Raw genomic sequence first — 21794 nt, forward strand, 5'->3', positions numbered from 1 at the left:
CAGGTCATACAGCGTCCAGAGAGGAGTGAGTGTCCTCATGCCTTCAAGTGGATGAGGTATTCATTTATTTATTTATTTATTTATTTTAATTTTAAAAAGGGACCTGTCCACACTACCAGGGCTGGGGAGACTGTGTGTAATTCTAATTATATTAATATTATATAATGACTCTAAGAGGGACATTATTTATACTGAAAGGGGACTATGGGGCAATTATTCATTCTGGGGGAATCTAAGGAACTATTATTTATACTGGGGGCACTATGGGGGCCATGAGATGTCCAGAGGGCACTGTGAGGAAGGGGCAAATTATATACTTTGGGCACTGCAGTATGTTTTACATAGACCTTTCATACATGATATCTGTTTCCTCTAGATGCCACAATCTCGCTGCAATGAGAGATGTCCCCCCGGGTCCAGGAAAGCTCCTAATGGAGAATATCACTCCTGCTGTTATGACTGTGTCCCCTGTTCTGAGGGAGAAATGTCCAATATAACCGGTGAGAAGAAACAAGGCACTGACCATTTCCTCTCATGTCTTTCTGATGCCAACACTTAGCCTTGTTTTAAGAGCTCACACTCTTACTGGAAGCCTTCAGTTAGTCCCTCTAATCGCCACATAATCCCAGTTTATGCTACCTAAATACTATTATTTCCTCCCAAACCATTATCTGGACAGGTAGCCTTAAGTGTTTCGAGCTTAGCACATGGAGTCGTTCAGAAACACAAGACCAAACTTATTAAAGGGAGTTTTATATGACAAACTAAAATATATATTGTAGTATTCATACCGTTTGCACTTTCCCAAATTTTTCCATGTTACACCTACAAGCCTAAAAGTATTTTATTGGGATTTTACACAAAGTACAAGTCTGTGGGAAGTAAATAGGTAATGATACAAGGTTTTCTAAATTTTTAAGAAATGAAAATCTGGAAAGTGTGGCTCAAATTTGTATTCAGCCCCCTTGAGTCAATATTTTGTAGGACCACCTTTTGCTGCAATTACAGCTGCTAGTCTTTTGGGGTATGTCTCTACCAACCTTTTGCCCATTCTTCTTTGCAAAACAGCTTGCACTTGGTCAGTTTGGATGGAGAGTGTCCGTGAACAGCCATTTTCAAGTCTTGCCACAATTTTACTGCAGGCCAGTGGAGTACAGGCCCCAAAAATAATTAATTCAATGTACAGAAAAGAACAAGTGATTATGTGGCTGGAGGTATATTAGACAGTCAATGGATATCAATTTTACTGCAGTCCAGTACAAATACAGGTCAAATACATATGTTTAAAAGAACTAAAAATATAAAATTGGATTAAAAACATGGCTAACGGAATCCCCCCTCTTGAATAAACCCCAAATGATAATAGGTAAAATTCGATAACACATGGTCATCACAGGTGTTGAATTCCTACGAGGCCCCAACAATTAGGCATTCATCGTACAGAAAAGATCAAGTGATTATGTGGCTGGAGGTATATTAGGCGGTCAATGGATACTAATTTTACTGCAGGCCAGTGGACTATAGGCCCCGAAAATTATTCATTCACCGTACAGAAAAGAACAAGTGATAATGTGGCTGGAGGTAGATTAGGCGGTCAATGGATATCAATTTTACTGCAGGCCAGTGGACTATAGGCCCCGAAAATTATTCATTCACCGGACAGAAAACATCAAGTGATTATGTGGCTGGAGGTATATTATACGATCAATGGATATCAATTTTACTGCAGGCCAGTACAAATACATGTAGGTAGAATGGGAGTGGTGATTTTTAGTTAAAACTTAACTTTTAATTATTTTATATAGAATAAAGTCCCTAGATGTTCCGTTTAGATACAAAATAAGTGCATGATAACACAAGGGATGCGAAAATAAATTGGTGCACGACCGCACCTTAGATACAAAAAAGTTAGTGCACGGCGGCACCTTGAATAACCAGTGGTCCTACCGTTTAGGCCAGGATCCTCTGGTCACCGTCGATGTTCAGTCGAATTCAGTTTGCTGTGGAAAAGAGCAATTAAGGCTGGGCAGGGGTATGAGTGGGTTGAAGGTACCTAGAAAATACTAGTATATGAGTGCTATCTCGGCCCTAGCATCCTATTCACGGAGCACCCGTTCTAATAAGAATGACCCCGTCCGGAACCTTGCCCTTTTGCTACTTGGCCCTATTGTGCCCTAGTGTAGCTAATCCCTACACGCATGTTTCGTAAAAAACTCATCAGGGGAATTTAGGCACACACAATGGGGCAATGCAGTATAATAACATATAGTGTTGGTCTTAAGTTTGGTTGTCAACACTTACAGTTATGCACAGTTATAATGAACAGTAGATGACACAATTGATACCTTAAAGTAGTAACCTTTAGTCCAGGCTCCACTTATGTATCAGGGCGCGGTACTTGCCTCACGATATAAAGGCAATGTTAAGAGGGTGGCCTGGTGGTGGTCAGATCCTTCTCATGAAGCGCAGCAATGTGTCCAGAGGCCGTGGTGTAGCCTGCTTGCAGGAGATCGCTCGCTTCTATTTGAACATCATTCGGCCTCAGAAGGAGGCTTGAAGCGCAGCGCGATGACGTCAGCGGCGCAATCGACGAGCTCGCGCATGCGCTGTCAGTGCCGGGAGATAGACACTGTTAGACCTCAGAAGAAGGCTTGAAGCGCAGCGCGGTGACGTCAGCGGGCCAGCCGACGCAGCCGCGCATGCGCTGTCTATGCTGGAGATAGGCAGCAAGCATACTGGCGTAGTCATGCAGACACACGTCATTACAACTGGCCGGGGATTAAGTCATCAGCCCGGGACAGATAGTTTCCAGCGGCCATTGTTTGGTGGGTTGCCTAGTAACCGGGACTCTGTGTGGCAACCATTATTATAACACCGTCTATAGCAAGTGCGGTGTATATTAAAGTGGCATTTTTTGCAGTGCGATTTAAATTAAGGTATTCTGGTCGGTTTGGTCCAAACACGGGTACAAAGGGAGTAATATTTAATGAGTAAATTCTCATGTATGTTAGGATGTGCCTGTCCGAGATCGGGGACAGGGATTAACATCCTTATTAGCTTTTGCTTTCTTTCTCACAGCTCGGGGTATTTCTTACATCACAAGGATGTGTACAATAGGGTTCTTGATATGTTAAGTGTCTCGGGTGACACATGGTAGGTGTAATCATATTAAGGGGATACCACCAGCATGATTGTTGATATGATGTGTCTCTGAAATGACATGTGCCATCTTTATAGCGCATGCCCTTCAGGTCAGCTTAAATGAGCCTCTTTGAGTCATATATGGGGGTACATATCCCTTGCTGTGTTCTTGACTCATCTGATGGCCGTCAGATAAAGCAGCCAAAGCAAAGTTGCTCATTTAGACCTTGGGGGGCTGCAGTGCGCAGGGTATGGATCCAGCGTGCTTCATGTTGTAAGAGCGTGCGGTCCCAGTCACCTCCTCGCAGGGGGGGTGACTACCTCAATGCCCATAGCTTTAATACTCCGCGGGTCTCCATGGTGGTATTCATGTACGTGACGCGATACAGCTGTGTCTCTTCTATTGATGATGTCCCCCAGGTGTTCGCCAATACGTCTGCGCAATTCTCGCTTTGTTTTGCCAATGTATTCTAAGGGGCATTCGCAGGTGATTCTATAGATGACTCCCCTAGTGCGGCAGTTTACAAAGTCCTTAATTTTAAAAGAAAACTCTTTGCCTGTTTGTATCGTATTGCATGTGATGCATCCGCTGCACCTGAAGCACCCTAGTGGTCTTCGATCTAACCAGGTTCCTTTTGCAGCTGGCTTGTGGTGGCTATGCACCAACATGTCTTTGAGGCTGTTTCCCCTCCTGAAGGTGATCTAAGGATAATCAAAAATCCTCTCCTTAATGTCTGGATCCATCATTAGGATGGGCCAGTGCTTCTGGAAAATGTTTCTTACATCACTGGCAGCCTCATCGAATGTGCCAATTACCCAGATCTTTTGTCTGGTATCTGGAGGTTTGATTCTGGGTACCAGTAGTTCAGTGCGTGATGATGTTAGTGCCAGTTAGTATGCCGACCTCAGTACTGAGTCGGGATAACCCCTGGAGAGGAATCTGTTCCTCAGAATCTCGGCCTGTTTAACAAATTCCATTTCGTTGGAGCAGTTACGTCTTAGACGCGGATATTGCCCTCGTGGTATTCCCCTCTTGAGGGGTAGAGGGTGGCTGCTGCTCCAATGTAGCACGGAATTTGTTGCTGTGGGTTTATGGAATATTGTGGTGGCCAACTCATCCGAATCACTTCTCTGGATCAATATGTCCAGAAAGGGTAACGTGTTTTTATTTGTCTCGTAGGTGAAATGTAGGCCTAACACATTTTCATTTACTTTGCCCACGAACGTTGTGAAGGCTGGTACAGATGCGTTCCAGATGATGAATATGTCGTCAATGTACCGGGCCCACAGTACAATGGGCCCGGTCCATAACGACATCACTTCACTGAAAACGTTGTTGGTCTCCCACCAGCCCAGGAGCAAATTTGCATACAATGGTGCACAAGAGCATCCCATCGCGGTGCCCCTGAGCTGGTGGTACCATTTACCGTCAAAGAGAAAAAAATTATGTGTCAGAATTAGTGATGAGCGAACCCGAACTGTATAGTTCGGGTTCGTACCGAATTTTGGGGTGTCCGTGACATGGACCCGAACCCGAACATTTTCGTAAAAGTCCGGGTTCGGGTTCGGGTTCGGTGTTCGTTGCTCTCTTGGCGCTTTTTGAAAGGCTGCAAAGCAGCCAATCAACAAGCGTCATACTACTTGCCCCAAGAGGCCATCACAGCCATGCCTACTATTGGCATGGCTGTGATTGGCCAGAGCAGCATATGACCCAGCCTCTATTTAAGCTGGAGTCACGTAGCGCCGCATGTCACTCTGCTCTGATCAGTGTAGGGAGAGGTTGCAGCTGCGACTGTTAGGGCGAGATTAGGCAGTGATTAACTCCTCCAAAAGACTTAAGTCAGTGATCGATCTGCAGCTGTGGATCATTGAACTGCTGCTATTTAATTGCTCACTGTTTTTAGGCTGCCCAGAGCGTTTTACGGTCACTTTTTTCTGGGGTGATCGGCGGCCATTTTGTGTCTTGTGGTGCGCCAGCACAAGCTGCCACCAAGTCCATTTAACCATCAATAGTGTGGTTATTTTTTTGCTATATCCTACATCAGGGGCTTGGCTGTGCTTGCTATATTATTGAGGGGTAAAATACAATTGCCAAAATAGCAGTACCCTAAATCTGGTGTTTCAGCTGCGGCTAGCCAATTGTAATACTGTCTGCTGTCTGGCAAAGGATATATTTTTGTTCTGGGTTGAAATACAATTCCCAACTTAGCAATTCCCTAAATTAGTGGTTTCTGCTGTATCAGGCCTACTTTAAAACGATCCATAAAAGGGTATATTAGATTGAAGGTGCTGATAGGGTCATCCTCAATAACTTCACACACACGCTACCGTGCATTTCCAAGTCTAATTCTGTCTGTAAACGTATACCTGTCATCCAGCGCCTAAATAATAGGCCGCAAATTTATATTCAGCTAAATCTGTGTTTATTGCTGTGGCTGGTCAATTCATTTAGTGTCCGTCAAAGCACAGTTTTTGTTCTGGGTTGAAATACAATTCCCAATTTAGCAATTCACTAATTTAGTGGTTTCTGCTGTATCAGGCCTACTTTAAATCTATCCATAAAAGGGTATATTAGATTGAAGGTGCGGATAGTGTCATCCTCGAAAACTTCACACGCTACTGTGCATTTCCAAGTTTAATTCTGTCCGTAAACGTATACCTGTCATCCAGCGCCTAAATACTAGGCCTACAATTTATATTCAGCTAAATCTGTCGTTACTGCTGTGCCTGTATTAGTGTAATACGGTACCTAAATAGATGCCAGATAGTGTTAGGTGTCTATAAAAAAAGGCCTGAATTTGAATTCAATACATTGGGCCAAATAATTTTTTTCTTATTGTGGTGAACGGTAACAATGAGGAAAACATCTAGTAAGGGACAAGGACGCGGACATGGTCGTGGTGGTGTTAGTGGACCCTCTGGTGCTGGGAGAGGACGTGGCCATTCTGCCACAGCCACACGTCCTAGTGTACCAACTACCTCGGGTCCCAGTAGCCGCCAGAATTGACAGCGATATATGGTGGGGCCCAATGCCGTTGTAAGGATGGTAAGGCCTGAGCAGGTACAGGCATTAGTCAATTGGGTGGCCGACAGTGGATCCAGCACGTTCACATTATCTCCCACCCAGTCTTCTGCAGAAAGCTCACAGATGGCGCCTGAAAACCAAGCCCATCAGTCTGTCACATCACCCCCATGCATATCAGGGAAACTGTCTGAGCCTCAAGTCATGCAGCAGTCTCTTATGCTGTTTGAAGACTCTGATGGCAGGGTTTCCCAAGGGCATCCACCTAGCCCTTCCCCAGTGGTGGAAGACATAGAATGCACTGATGCACAACCACTTATGTTTCCTGATGATGAGGACATGGGAATACCACCTCAGCACGTCTCTGATGATGACAAAACACAGGTGCCAACTGCTGCTTCTTTCTTCAGTGTGCAGACTGAACAGGAGGTCAGGGAGGAAGACTGGGTGGAAGACGATGCAGGGGACGATGAGGTCCTAGACCCCACATGGAATGAAGGTCGTGCCACTGACTTTCAGAGTTCGGAGGAAGAGGCAGTGGTGAGACCGAGCCAACAGCGTAGCAAAAGAGGGAGCAGTGGGCAAAAGCAGAACACCTGCCGCCAAGAGACTCTGCCTGCTACTGAACGCCGCCATCTGGGACCGAGCACCCCAAAGGCAGCTTCAAGGAGTTCCCTGGCATGGCACTTCTTCAAACAATGTGCTGACGACAAGACCCGAGTGGTTTGCTTGCTGTGCCATCAGAGCCTGAAGCGAGGCATTAACGTTCTGAACCTTAGCACAACCTGCATGACCAGGCAACTGCATGCAAAGCATGAACTGCAGTGGAGTAAACACCTTAAAAACAAGGAACTCACTCAGGCTTCCCCTGCTACCTCTTCTGCTGCTGTCGCCTCGGCCTCTTCTGCTGCTGCCGCCTCGGCCTCTTCCTCCGCCTCTGGAGGAACGTTGGCACCTGCCGCCCAGCAAACAGGGGATGTACCACCAACACCACCACCTCCGTCACCAAGCATCTCAACCATGTCACACGCCAGCGTTCAGCTCTCCATCTCACAAACATTTGAGAGAAAGCGTAAATTCCCACCTAGCCACCCTCGATCCCTGGTCCTGAATGCCAGCATTTCTAAACTACTGGACTATGAAATGCTGTCATTTAGGCTGGTGGACACAGACAGCTTCAAACAGCTCATGTCGCTTGCTGTCCCACAGTATGTTTTTCCCAGCCGCCACTACTTCTCCAAGAGAGCCGTGCCTTCCCTGCACAACCAAGTATCCGATAAAATCAAGTGTGCATTGCGCAACGCCATCTGTGGCAAGGTCCACCTAACCACAGATACGTGGACCAGTAAGCACGGCCAGGGACGCTATATCTCCCTAACTGCACACTGGGTAAATGTAGTGGCGGCTGGGCCCCAGGCGGAGAGCTGTTTGGCGCACGTCCTTCCGCCGCCAAGGATCGCAGGGCAACATTCTTTGCCCCCTGTTGCCTCCTCCTCCTACTCGGCTTCCTCCTCCTCTTCTTCCACCTGCTCATCCAGTCAGCCACACACCTTCACCACCAACTTCAGCACAGCCCGGGGTAAACGTCAGCAGGCCATTCCGAAACTCATATGTTTGGGGGACAGGCCCCACACCGCACAGGAGTTGTGGCGGGGTATAGAACAACAGACCGACGAGTGGTTGCTGCCGGTGAGCCTCAAGCCCGGCCTGGTGCGATAATGGGGAAAATCTCATTGCAGCTCTGGGACTAGCCAGTTTGACGCACATCCCTTGCTTGGCGCATGTGCTGAATTTGGTGGTGCAGAAGTTCATTCAAAACTACCCCGACATGTCAGAGCTGCTGCATAAAGTGCGGGCCGTCTGTGCACGCTTCCGGCGTTCACATCATGCCGCTGCTCGCCTGTCTGCGCTACAGCGTAACTTCGGCCTTCCCGCTCACCGCCTCATATGCGACGTGCCCACCAGGTGGAACTCCACCTTGCACATGCTGGACAGACTGTGCGAGCAGCAGCAGGCCATAGTGGAGTTTCAGCTGCAGCACAAACGGGTCAGTCGCACTGCGGAACAGCACCACTTCACCAGGAATGACTGGGCCTCCATGCGAGACCTGTGTGCCCTGTTGCGCTGTTTCCAGTACTCCACCAACATGGCCAGTGGCGATGACGCCGTTATCAGCGTTGCAATACCACTTCTATGTCTCCTTGAGAAAACACTTAGGGCGATGATGGAAGAGGAGGTGGCCCAGGAGGAGGAGGAGGAGGAGGAAGAGGGGTCATTTTTATCACTTTCAGGCCAGTCTCTTCGAAGTGACTCAGAGGGAGGTTTTTTGCAACAGCAGAGGCCAGGTACAAATGTGGCAAGCCAGGGCCCACTACTGGAGGACGAGGAGGACGAGGATGACGAGGAGGTGGAGGAGGATGAGGATGAAGCATGTTCACAGCGGGGTGGCACCCAACGCAGCTCGGGCCCATCACTGGTGCGTGGCTGGGGGGAAACGCAGGACGATGACGATACGCCCTCCCACAGAGGACAGCTTGTCCTTACCTCTAGGCAGCCTGGCACACATGAGCGACTACATGCTGCAGTGCCTGCGCAACGACAGCAGAGTTGCCCACATTTTAACGTGTGCGGACTACTGGGTTGCCACCCTGCTGGATCCACGGTACAAAGACAATGTGTCCACCTTACTTCCTGCAATAGAGCGTGATAGGAAGTTGCGCGAGTACAAGCGCACGTTGGTAGACGCGCTACTGAGAGCATTCCCAAATGTCACAGGGGAACAAGTGGAAGCCCAAGGCGAAGGCAGAGGAGAAGCAAGAGGTCGCCAACGCAGCTGTGTCACAGCCAGCTCCTCTGGGAGCAGGGTTAGCATGGCAGAGATGTGGAAAAGTTTTGTCAACACGCCACAGCTAACTGCACCACCACCTGATACGGAACGTGTCAGCAGGAGGCAACATTTCACTAACATGGTGGAACAGTACGTGTGCACACTCCTCCACGTACTGACTGATGGTTCGGCCCCATTCAACTTCTGGGTCTCCAAATTGTCCACGTGGCCAGAGCTAGCCTTTTATGCCTTGGAGGTGCAGGCCTGCCCGGCAGCCAGCGTTTTGTCTGAACGTGTATTCAGCACGGCAGGGGGCGTCATTACAGACAAACGCAGCCGTCTGTCTACAGCCAATGTGGACAAACTGACGTTCATAAAAATGAACCAGGCATGGATCCCACAGGACCTGTCAATCCCTTGTGCAGATTAGACATTAACTACCTCCCCTTAACCATATATTATTGTACTCCAGGGCACTTCCCTATTGCGGGGCAACCCAAAGTTGAATGAACCTCTCCTCTGTCTGGGTGTCGGGGTCTAAAAATATCTGACAATGGACTGTTCCAGTGTTGGGTGACGTGAAGCCTGATTCTCTGCTATGACATGAAGACTGATTCTCTGCTGACATGAAGCCTGAATCTCTGTTATGGGACCTCTCTCCTCTGCCTGGGTGCCGGGGCCTAAATATATGACAATAGACTGTTCCAGTGTTGGGTGACGTGAAGCATGATTCTCTGCTATGACATGAAGACTGATTCTCTGCTGACATGAAGCCTGAATTTCTGTTATGGGACCTCTCTCCTCTGTCTGGGTGCCGGGGCCTAAATATATGACAACGGACTGTTCCAGTGGTGGGTGACGTGAAGCCTGATTCTCTGCTATGACATGAAGACTGATTCTCTGCTGACATGAAGCCTGAATCTCTGTTATGGGACCTCTCTCCTCTGTCTGGGTGCCGGGGCCTAAATATATGACAATGGACTGTTCCAGTGTTGGGTGACGTGAAGCCTGATTCTCTGCTATGACATGAAGACTGATTCTCTGCTGACATGAAGCCTGAATCTCTGTTATGGGACCTCTCTCCTCTGTCTGGGTGCCGGGGCCTAAATATATGACAATGGACTGTTCCAGTGGTGGGTGACTTGAAGCCTTATTCTCTGCTATGACATGAAGACTGATTCTCTTCTGACATGAAGCCTGAATCTCTGTTATGGGACCTCTCTCCTCTGTCTGGGTGCCGGGGCCTAAATATATGACAATGGACTGTTCCAGTGTTGGGTGACGTGAAGCCTGATTCTCTGCTATGACATGAAGACTGATTCTCTGCTGACATGAAGCCTGAATCTCTGTTATGGGACCTCTCTCCTCTGTCTGGGTGCCGGGGCCTAAATATATAACAATGGACTGTTCCAGTGGTGGGTGACGTGAAGCCTGATTCTCTGCTATGACATGAAGACTGATTCTCTGCTGACATGAAGCCTGAATCTCTGTTATGGGACCTCTCTCCTTTGTCTGGGTGCCGGGGCCTAAATATCTGACAATGGACTGTTCCAGTGGTGGGTGACGTGAAGCCTGATACTCTGCTATGACATGAAGACTGATTCTCTGCTGACATGAAGCCAGATTCTCTGCTATGGGACCCCTCTCCTCTGCCTGGGTGCCGGGGCCTAAATATATGAAAATGGACTGTTCCAGTGTTGGGTGACATGAAGCCTGATTCTCTGCTATGATATGAAGACTGATTATCTGCTGACATGAAGCCTGAATCTCTGTTATGGGACCTCTCTCCTCTGTCTGGGTGCCGGGACCTAAATATATGACAATGGACTGTTCCAGTGTTGGGTGACATGAAGCCTGATTCTCTGCTATGACTAGAGTTGAGCGAACACCTGGATGTTCGGGTTCGAGAAGTTCGGCCGAACATCCCGGAAATGTTCGAGTTCGGCATCCGAACCCGATCCGAACTTCGTCCCGAACCCGAACCCCATTGAAGTCAATGGGGACCCGAACTTTTCGGCACTAAAAAGTCTGTAAAACAGATGGCGTTGCGCAGTGCACACTTGATTTTATCGGATACTTGGTTGTGCAGGGAAGGCACGGCTCTCTTGGAGAAGTAGTGGCGGCTGGGAACAACATACTGTGGGACAGCAAGCGACATGAGCTGTTTGAAGCTGTCTGTGTCCACCAGCCTGAATGACAGCATTTCATAGGCCAGTAGTTTAGAAATGCTGGCATTCAGGGCCAGGGATCGAGGGTGGCTAGGTGGGAATTTACTCTTTCTCTCAAATGTTTGTGAGATGGAGAGCTGAACGCTGCCGTGTGACATGGTTGAGATGCTTGGTGACGGAGGTGGTGTTTACTCCACTGCAGTTCATGCTTTGCATGCAGGTGCCTGGTCATGCGGGTTGTGCTCAGGTTCAGAACGTTAATGCCTCGCTTCAGGCTCTGATGGCACAGCCTGCAAACCACTCGGGTCTTGTCGTCAGCACATTGTTTGAAGAAGTGCCATGCCAGGGAACTCCTTGAAGCTGCCTTTGGGGTGCTCGGTCTCAGATGGCGGCGGTCAGTAGCAGGCGGAGTCTCTTGGCGGCGGGTGTTCTGCTTTTGCCCACTGCTCCCTCTTTTGCTACGCTGTTGGCTCGGTCTCACCACTGCCTCTTCCTCCGAACTGTGAAAGTCAGTGGCACGACCTTCATTCCATGTGGGGTCTAGGACCTCATCGTCCCCTGCATCGTCTTCCACCCAGTTCTCCTCCCTGACCTCCTGTTCAGTCTGCACACTGCAGAAAGACGCAGCAGTTGGCACCTGTGTTTTGTCATCATCAGAGACGTGCTGAGGTGGTATTCCCATGTCCTCATCATCAGGAAACATAAGTGGTTGTGCGTCAGTGCATTCTATGTCTTCCACCGCTGGGGAAGGGCTGGGTGGATGCCCTTGGGAAACCCTGCCAGCGGAGTCTTCAAACAGCATAAGAGACTGCTGCATGACTTGAGGCTCAGACAGTTTCCCTGATATGCATGGGGGTGATGTGACAGACTGATGGGCTTGGTTTTCAGGCGCCATCTGTGCGCTTTCTGCAGAAGACTGGGTGGGAGATAATGTGAACGTGCTGGATCCACTGTCGGCCACCCAATTGACTAATGCCTGTACCTGCTCAGGCCTTACCATCCTTAGAACGGCATTGGGCCCCACCAAATATCGCTGTAGATTATGGCGGCTACTGGGACCTGAGGTAGTTGGTACACTAGGACGTGTGGCTGTGGCAACTACTAGGACGTGTGTCCTCTCCCAGCACCAGAGGGTCCACTAATACCACCACGACCATGTCCGCGTCCGCGTCCTTTACTAGATGTTTTCCTCATTGTTATCGTTCACCACAACAACAAAAATATTATTTGACCCAATGTATTGAATTCAAATACAGGCCTTTTTTTACAGACACCTAACACTATCTGGCTATCTATTTAGGTACCGTATTACACTAATACAGGCACAGCAGTAACCACAGATTTAGCTGGATATAAATTTGAGGCCTAGTATTTAGGCGCTGGGTGACAGGTATGGGTTTAGTGACAGAATTAGACTTGGAAATGCACAGTAGCGTGTGTGTGAAGTTATTCTGAATGACCCTATGTGCACCTTGAATATTATATACCCTTTTAGGGATAGATTTCAAATAGCTCTGATATAGCAGAAACCACTAAATTGGGAAATTGCTAAATTAGGAATTGTATTTCAACCCAGAACAAAAACTGTGCTTTAACGGACACTAAATAACTTGACCAGCCACAGCAATAACCACAGATTTAGCTGGATATAAATTTGAGGCCTGGTATTTAGGCGCTGGGTGACAGGTATACAATTACTGACAGAATTAGACTGGGATATGGCCAAAAAATAAACTGACTATTGCTGGTTAAATGCACTTGGTGTGACAGCTTCACCCTGATGTAGGATTTAGCCAAAAAACAACCACACCATTGAGGGTTAAATGCACTTGGTGACAGCTTGCCCCTGATGTAGTATATGGCCAAAAAATAAACAGACTATTGCTGGTTAAATGCACTTGGTGTGACAGCTTCACCCTGATGTAGGCTTTAGCCAAAAAACAACCACACCATTGAGGGTTAAATGCACTTAGTCGCAGCTTGTGCTGGCGCACCACAAGACACAAAATGTCCGCCGATCACCCCAGAAAAAAGTGACTGACAAACGGTCTGGGCAGCCTAAAAACAGTGAGCAATTGAGTATCAGCAGCTCAATGATCCACAGCTGCAGATCGATCAATTAATCAAGTCCTTTGGAGGAGTTAATCTGCCTAATCTCGCCCTACTGTCGCAGCCGCAACCTCTCCCTACGCTAATCAGAGCAGAGTGACGGGCGGCGCTATGTGACTCCAGCTTAAACAGAGGCTGGGTCACATGGTGCTCTGACCAATCACAGCCATGCCAATAGTAGGCATGGCTGTGATGGCCTCTTGGGGCAAGTAGTATGACGCTTGTTGATTGGCTGCTTTGCAGCCTTTCAAAAAGCGCCAAGAAAGCGACGAACACCGAACCAGAACCCGGACTTTTACGAAAATGTCCGGGTTCGGGTCCGTGTCACGGTACGAACCCGAACTACACAGTTTGGGTTCGCTCATCCCTAGCTATGACATGCAGACTGATTCTCTGCTGACATAAAGCCAGATTCTCTGCTATGGGACCTCTCTCCAATTGATTTTGGTTAATTTTTATTTATTTTATTTTTATTTTAATTCATTTCCATATCCACATTTGTTTGCAGGGGATTTACCTACATGTTTCTGCCTTTTGCAGCCCTCTAGCCCTTTCCTGGGCTGTTTTACAGCCTTTTTAGTGCCGAAAAGTTCGGGTCCCCATTGACTTCAATTGGGTTCGGGTTCGGGACGAAGTTCGGGTCGGGTTTGGATCCCGAACCCGAACATTTCCGGGAAGTTCGGCCGAAATTCTCGAACCCGAACATCCAGGTGTTCGCTCAACTCTAGTCAGGATTAATCTAAGAAGTCTGAGGACAAACCGGTTGTGCTCCCCAAACTGTTGGCCCCTCATACTGAGATAGTATTCCATTGCTCTGAGGCCTGCCTCGTGAGGTATAGATGAGTACAGGGCCTCTACATCTATACTTGCTAGGATCGATTGTTGGTCTAGTGTGATGCCATCTATTCTTTTGAGAAGGTCCATGCTATCTCATGTATAGGAGGGCAGGGAGTTGACGAAGGGTAGAAGTTTCTGGTCAACATATTTGCCTAGATTTTGACATATGCTCCCTATCCCTGATACTATAGGTTGTTTTTTCAGGGGATTTGTCCCTTTGTGTATTTTAGGGAGACTATAAAATGTTGCCGTTATTGGGAACTTGGGGTATAGGAAATCAAATTCGGTCTCTGAAATGATCCTATTCAGTTTAGCCTCTATTAGGATATCACGTAACTTGGCCAGGAAGGGGGCTGTCGGATTGCAGGTGAGTGTGCCATAGTTCTGTTTATCTCTCAGAAGTTGTAGGCACATCCTACAGTAATCCTCCGTATCCATAGTTGCCCCCTTTATCCGAGGGTTTGATCGTAACTGTTTCATCCTTTTGTAAGTTTGAAATGATTTTCTGTTCTCTGCTAGAGAGATTGCCCGATAGGCCTGAGGCTGCTAGTTCGCACAGATCTGTGGTCACTAATTGGAGGAACACATCCAGACATGAAATGTCTCCTACCGGGGGCATTTTTTTGCTTTTTGCCCTTAGAGAGGTGAAGGGTCCTTTTCCTTCATCCTGATCGTTGGTGTCGGATAGACTATTTAGTAGTCTCACATCTTCCAGCATATCAACAGGAATTCCCAGTTCACAGCACTGGCGCTTGTCTCCTGATTTAAAGCATTTATGCCATCTCAATTTCCAGATAAATAAATTTAGGTCTTTTACCCATGAGAACTCATTAAAGCGCTGTGTAGGGACAAATGAGAGTCCCTTACTCAATACCGCCATTTCTGAGGATAATAGCGGCCTTTTGGACAGGTTGATTATTTCGGGCCCTATTGCTCCCGTTGTCTGGAGCGGTTCCTCAGGGGGTAGGAGATGCCCTAGTCTAAAAAATTAGATGGAGCACCACCAGATTGGCCTCTTCCCCTACTTCCCCTACCTCTTCCTCTTCTGTATGAGTTTCTTTTTTTTTTTCTTTTGGGCTGTTCCCGCTCACTGTCTGAGATATCCGTTTCTGTGGTGGAAAGGTCGGAAGCTGCCTCTCTCGCTGTTGGTTTCTCGCGAAGGACGCATTAAGCCTTATATTCTTTAAACTACGCCAAATCGTGATTGAATTGTCAATGTTTTCTGTCTTGTAGGAAGAACTGGAATTTTTCAACCGACGTCTGTAGTCGTTTTTCGGCGTTGCTGAATTCCGGATCTTGTGAGAATGTTTTTGTTATCTCAATTTGTTCTTTCAGTTTCTCGCCGTAGCTCTCCAGTTGGATTTTTTCTTCCTCGAGCAGTAGGGTCATAAATTGTAAAGAGCTTGATGTAGCTAGTTGTTCCCATCTACCGTTGAATCCTGCGCTCCTTGGTTTAGGTACTGGAACAATGGGAATTCTTAGACCTCTTGGGACGATTCTGTGTTTAATATAATTGTCTAGGCTTTGTACCTCCCACCAGCTGGAGATGTGTTCACGGTATAATTTATTTAGTTCCTTAAAGGCGGATTTGAATGATGAAGTGAATTATTTCTGGGTATATGTTTTATCTGAAAACACTTCCTTGGCTTCTGCAAGCCATGCATCCGTGTTTAGACCTCCCGCCAGAAACCCTGCCATGCCACAGGGGGAGTTAATTATAGCTAGGAGGAGCTATATGTTTAGTTGATGACTTGATCACCAATAGGAAAATCTAGGGACTTTATTCTATATAAAATAATTAAAAGTTAAGTTTTAACTAAAAATCACCACTCCCATTCTACCAACATAAGTTTCAAAAATATTGGTGATCAAGTCATCAACTAAACATATAGCTCCTCCTAGCTACAGTACATATGTCAAATATATATGTTTAAAAGAACAAAAAATATAAAATTGGATTAAAAACATGGTTAAAGAAATCTCCCCTCTTGAATAAAAGCCCGAATGATAATAGTTGAAATTCGATAACACGTGGTCGTCACATTTGTTGAATTTGTGACATTCACCGGACAGAAAAGGTCTTTTATGACAGGAACCATTATTTGTTCTGGGTGGTGGCGGATATGTGTATGCGGGCATGAGGAAATTCAATTAAACGTGGTCGTTACAGGTGTTGAATTCCTCAGAGATCCATGCCTCATTCATTTTTAGAAATGTGAAATAGACCACACTGTTGTGAGCTAGGCGAGTGCGCTTATCGGTCACGATCTCCCCTGCTGCACTGAACGTCCTTTCGGACAGGACACTCGACGAGGGGCAAGCCAAGAGTTCCATGGCAAATTGTGCCAGCTCTGGCCACAGGTCAAGCCTGCACACCCAGTAGTCAAGGGGTTCCTTGCTTCTCAGAGTGTCCACATCATCCATTAACCCGGACACCTGTCGGTCTAGGCGTTCCCTGAGGCTGGATCCGAGGGCGGCTGTGGATGGGTTGGCTGCAAGAATGATCTCATATCCAAAGTCACCAACACATCTTCAAACCGCCCTCTTTTTGCATGTGGAGTAGGATTGGTACTCGTAACAGTTTTTCTGTGGGTGGAAATTCCTCTGCCAGCGCCCGCAACAGCAGAATTCAGAACTCAGCATCTCTCTAAGCAAGGCCTGGAAATGCTACATTCTGACAGACCTCTGTGATGCTGGTAACATGTCCGCCATTTTGTGTTTGTACCAGGGGTCTAAGTACGTTGCCACCCAGTACTGGTCCTTGCCCTTTATCCTTTATATATGGGGGTCCCTCTTCAAACACTGGAGCATGAAGGCCCCCATTTGTACTAAATTGGAAGTGGTGGAGGGCCTGGCTCCTGCTCATCGCCCAGGATAATGTCGTCAACGGTCAACTCCCCCCATCCACGGACAACACCAGGGATCCCAGAAAATTTTAAAGCCTGCTCTTCTTGCTCCTCCTCCTCCTCCCTCAAGGCACCATCCTCCTCCTCCTCCTCTTCAGACTCCTGCTGACTTGTCTCAGATGGAGTAGCCCCCCCTTGGCATTCATTCAGCATTGCAACTTCCTCATCTTCCTGTTCCTGCTCCTCGACGGCTTGATCAAAGACACTACACAATGCACGCTACAGAAAGAAGGCATAAGGTACGATGTCACTGATTGCGCCCTGACTGTGACTGACCAGCTTGGTGATCTCATCTCTATGCGACGCGCATGAGCAGCCACTGGCATGGTGAAAAAAAAAACAAGCTCCCAGAATCTGTCCTGCTGCAGAGTTTGTACAGGTAGTCGTTAACGGCACGTTAGGTTCTGGGGAGCTGGGGGAGTGCAGCGGAAGAGGCGGTAGCAGTGGAAAAGGAGGAGTCAACCGAGGAGGAGACAGAGGATGGAGTAGGAGGAGGAGAAGAAGAGGCAGGCCTGCATGCACTCCGTGGCGGTAAGATTCACATGGGTGCCACGGGTTGCATGCTTGACAGCCTACCAAGTCGGCAGTAAAAGTTATGTACCTTCCCTGCCCGTGTTTGCTAGACTGCGGGTCTGTAGTCCGATGTATTTTGGCACCGACACTGTGTGCCACAGATACATTCACTTGCTGCTGAACATGGCCATATAGCTCTGGGATGCCCTTCTGGGAGAAATATTTCCTTCCGGGGACCTTCCATTGTGGTGTGCCAATGGCCACAAATATTCTAAAATCTTCTGAGTCCACCAGTTTATATGGCAGTAGTTGGCCGGCTAGTAGTTCCAACAAGCCGGCGGTCAGACGTTAGGCAAGAGGGTTATTCGGCATCATCAACTTTTTACGTTTGAACATTTGGGCCACGGATGCCTGCCTTTTGCCAAATGAACGTGACAATGGCATGGTGGAAGGTGGAGTGCAGGACAAGTGGGAGGAGAGAGGAAAAGGAGAAGAGGCAGGACGTGGAGTGCCGGGAGTGTGGCTTTGTGGGTTCTGACGGTGTTGCTCCCACTGGGCTTAGTTATGGGAGCCCAGGTGCCTTCTTAAGGCGGTCGTCCCTAGATGAGTGTTGGGCGCACCGCCACTTATACGTTGACAGCACAGGCTGCGGGTGGCAACACTATCGTCAGCAGCTGACACGTTAAAAAAAGCCCACACTGCGGAGCCATGTGCCGGCGTCCTGGGAGCGCCAGATGTGACCGTGCATGGGGGATGGCTCGCTCCAGATACATTTGCAGTCTGCTTTTTGCCTCCTGTGCACTGCGAGTTCTGCCTGCTTCTCCTCCCTATCTGCTGCTCCATCTCTCCCTCTGAACTCCCCTCCTCTTCCTCTCTTGTGAGCACCCACGTGACGTCCATCGACACATCATCGTCAGCTTCACCACCACTGACATTAGAGATCTCGGAGTAGGCAGCAACAGCTGGGAAAACCCTCCTTGGGCTGATCTGGGTACTATCGTCAGACTGCTGGGTGGCGGCCATTGCTACCTCCTATTCCTCATCCGATGCCAAGAATGGCTGCGCATCGGTAAGGTATGGGAATGGATGGGAAAATAATTCCTCTGACTCGAGTGGAGGTGGTGTCTTTGGGGGTGCACACAGCAGAGAGTGAGGAGGGTGCAGAAGCGGAAGGCTGAGTGAGCCACTCAACCAACTCTAGTGCGTCCTTTGACGTAATCGCATGCACCTTCTCCAACTTCCCACTTAGGCTCCGGCCTGGTGCACCTGCCCGACCCCTACCCTACCCTTCCCTTTGGAATGGCGTGCCTCTTCCTCTGCCTGTCATTTTCAAAATGGCCCTGTGACAAATTCCCTATAGAAAAGCAATATTTGTTGAAGCAGTTATATAGAACCCCTTAATGATTATTTGCTGGAAGCGGGTATATCAAACCCCTTAATCAGTTTATTTTGGGGCAACATTTATATTACACAGTTGCAATTATTGTTCCAATAGCATTTGAACCTCTGTATAGCTGCGGTATCGTAGCAGAACCGCACACAACTGCTGCACAATACAAATGCACTATATGAAAAGTATATTATAGGTATATCACATCAATTAGTTTTTTTTGGGGGGGAAACTGTTATATCACATCAGTTGCAATTAGTTGTTCCAAAAGCGTTTGTCCCTCTGTATAGCTGCAGTATCTCAGTAGAACCGCACACAACTGCTGCACAATACAAATGCTCTATATAGAAGGTTTATTATAGGTATATCACACCTCTGCCTCAATCAGTTTTTTTGGGGGGCAACTGGTATATCACATCAGTTGCAATTAGTTGTTCCAAAAGCGTTTGTCCCTCTGTATAGCTGCAGTATCTCAGTAGAACCGCACACAACTGCTGCACAATACAAATGCTCTATATAGAAGGTTTATTATAGGTATATCACACCTCTGCCTCAATCAGTTTTTTTGGGGGGCAACTGGTATATCACACCAGTTGCAATTAGTTATTCCAATAGTGTTTGTCCCTCTATCTAGCTGCGGTATCGCAGCAGAACCGCACACAAATGCTGCATAATACAAATGCACTATAATTTGCTTTCTATGTTAGAAACTATATTATAAGTATATCACACCCCTCAGTATGTCACAGCTATCAATAGCACACCTATACCAGTCCTTAAAATGACTTTTGTGGCCTTATTAGCTAGCAATTGATGTTACTAACAGCCTGTCCCTGCTCCACACAGCAACCTCTCCCTACACTGGCAAAAGACTGAATTTAAAATGGCAGTCAGATCGAGTTTATTTATAGGGTAGGAGGTCTGTCCATGTGCTGAAACGTCTCAATTGGATGTCCTGCCCTTCCTGATAGTTGTGTCATCAAAGTTCAGCGCTATGCAAAAAAAATGGCGTGTGCGAATATTGCCATATGTTTGCATGTTCGGCGAATCGCGAACAAGCAAAGTTCGCCGCAAAATGACCGCTGGGTGAACCGCAAGGCCATCTCTACTGTCAACCACTCCCTACAGTTACAGAAATATAGTGGCAAATATGGGGGAACTGCTCAAACCCCAAACACTGTAGCGTGTAGCAGTCCCACCGCATGTGGTCCGCAGCAAACGACCATCCCCAGCAAAAAATGCGTACAATGCAGGATGCCGGCGGGGTCCACATGCACCACAAAGGCATCCTACACAAAACGGAGCATTGTGCGGATGAAAATATAATATAAATCACAGAGAAAATGCACCAAACGGATATGCCACTGACTATACTAGCTAGCCATACAAGCAGATATTAAAAGCTGAGACTTTTGCCAATATATTCCTGTCAGGAACATATCGGAGCCCATCATGCACCACGTCACGGTCTCTCAGCATGGCAAGGGTCCTACCACTGCGCTACCTATGGTGTGAACACGGTCTGAAGGTGATGTAATCCAGCTCACAGCCAAGCTTCCACACAACCGCATAGCAGGACAACTAATGCAATGTGAACAAAGCGGGACTGTAAGCCTCACCCATATCAGACCGTGTGATGGAGGCTACAGGTGCAAAAGAATGTTTAAATGCCAGGTAGAGGCACATTCAATACATATAAAACAAAATCACAGAAATATAGTGGCAAATTTGGGGGAACTGCTCTAACCCCAAACACTGTAGCGTGTTTTTCATTGGGGGAGCAGTCCCACCGCATGTGGACCGCAGCAAACGACCATCCCCAGCAAAAAATGCGTACAATGGAGGATGCCGGCGTGGTCCACATGCACCACAAAGGCATCCTACACTAAACAGAGCATTGTGCGGATGAAAATATAATATAAATCACAGAGAAAATGCACCAAACGGATATGCCACTGACTATACTGGCTCCCTACAGTTACAAACTCTCTCATCTCTTGGCATCACTGAACTGGTCCTCTCCTGGATCACATGATACCTTACAGACTGAACATTTAGCTTCTCCCTCTCTCACACCATCTCCTCATCTCATTCCCTCTCTGTTGGTGTCCCGCAAGGCTCTGTCCTAGGACGCCTGCTCTTTTCTATCCACACTTTTGGCATGGGACAGCTACTAGAGTCCTATGGCTTTCAGTATCACACTTATGCTGACGACAAACAAATCTACCTCTCTGGTCCAGACATCACCACCTTATTATCCAGAATCCCACAATGCCTATCTTCCATATCCTCCTTCTTCTCCTCTCGCTTTCTAAAACTTAACATGGATAAAACAGAATTTATCATATTTCCCCTATCTTGCTCAACTCCCCCCAACAGACCTATCTATCACGATTAATGGCTGCACACTCTCCCCAGTCAACCAAGTCCGCTGCCTTGGAGTGACCTTGGATTCTGCCCTCTCCTTCCGACCACACATTCAAGCCCTTTCCACCACCTGCTGACTCCAACTCAAAAACATCTCCCGGATCCGTGCTTTCCTCAACTTTGAGTCTGCGAAAATGCTTGTACATCTCCCGCCTAGACTACTGCAACATCCTCCTCTGTGGCCTTCCATCTAGCACTCTCGCACTCCTCCAATCTATCCTCAACTCTGCTGCCCGACTAATCCACATCTCACCCTGTTATTCCTCTGCCTCTCCCCTCTGCCAATCCATTCATTGCCCAGCAAATACAGTTCAAAATACTAACAAATACATACAAGACTGGCCACAACCTGTCCCCTCCCTACATCTCTGAGCTATTTTCCCGATACATCCCCACATGTAATCTCCGATCCTCACAAGACCCCCTTCTCTCCTTTCCTCTTATCACCTCTTCA

General features: G+C 47.7%; 1 protein-coding gene across 1 annotated transcript in view; it reads left to right on the plus strand.

Annotated features, from left to right (window-relative positions):
• LOC122924315 (vomeronasal type-2 receptor 26-like) overlaps nucleotides 1–21794 on the plus strand; it is a 94649-nt gene that overhangs the window by 14445 nt on the left and 58410 nt on the right. The window contains exon 3 of the mRNA XM_044275280.1: nucleotides 377–500. Coding sequence (XP_044131215.1) covers nucleotides 377–500 — 124 coding nt within the window. The remainder of the gene's footprint in view (nucleotides 1–376; nucleotides 501–21794) is intronic.

This window comes from Bufo gargarizans, chromosome 1 (assembly GCF_014858855.1).
Source record: "Bufo gargarizans isolate SCDJY-AF-19 chromosome 1, ASM1485885v1, whole genome shotgun sequence".
Classification (NCBI taxonomy): domain Eukaryota; kingdom Metazoa; phylum Chordata; class Amphibia; order Anura; family Bufonidae; genus Bufo; species Bufo gargarizans.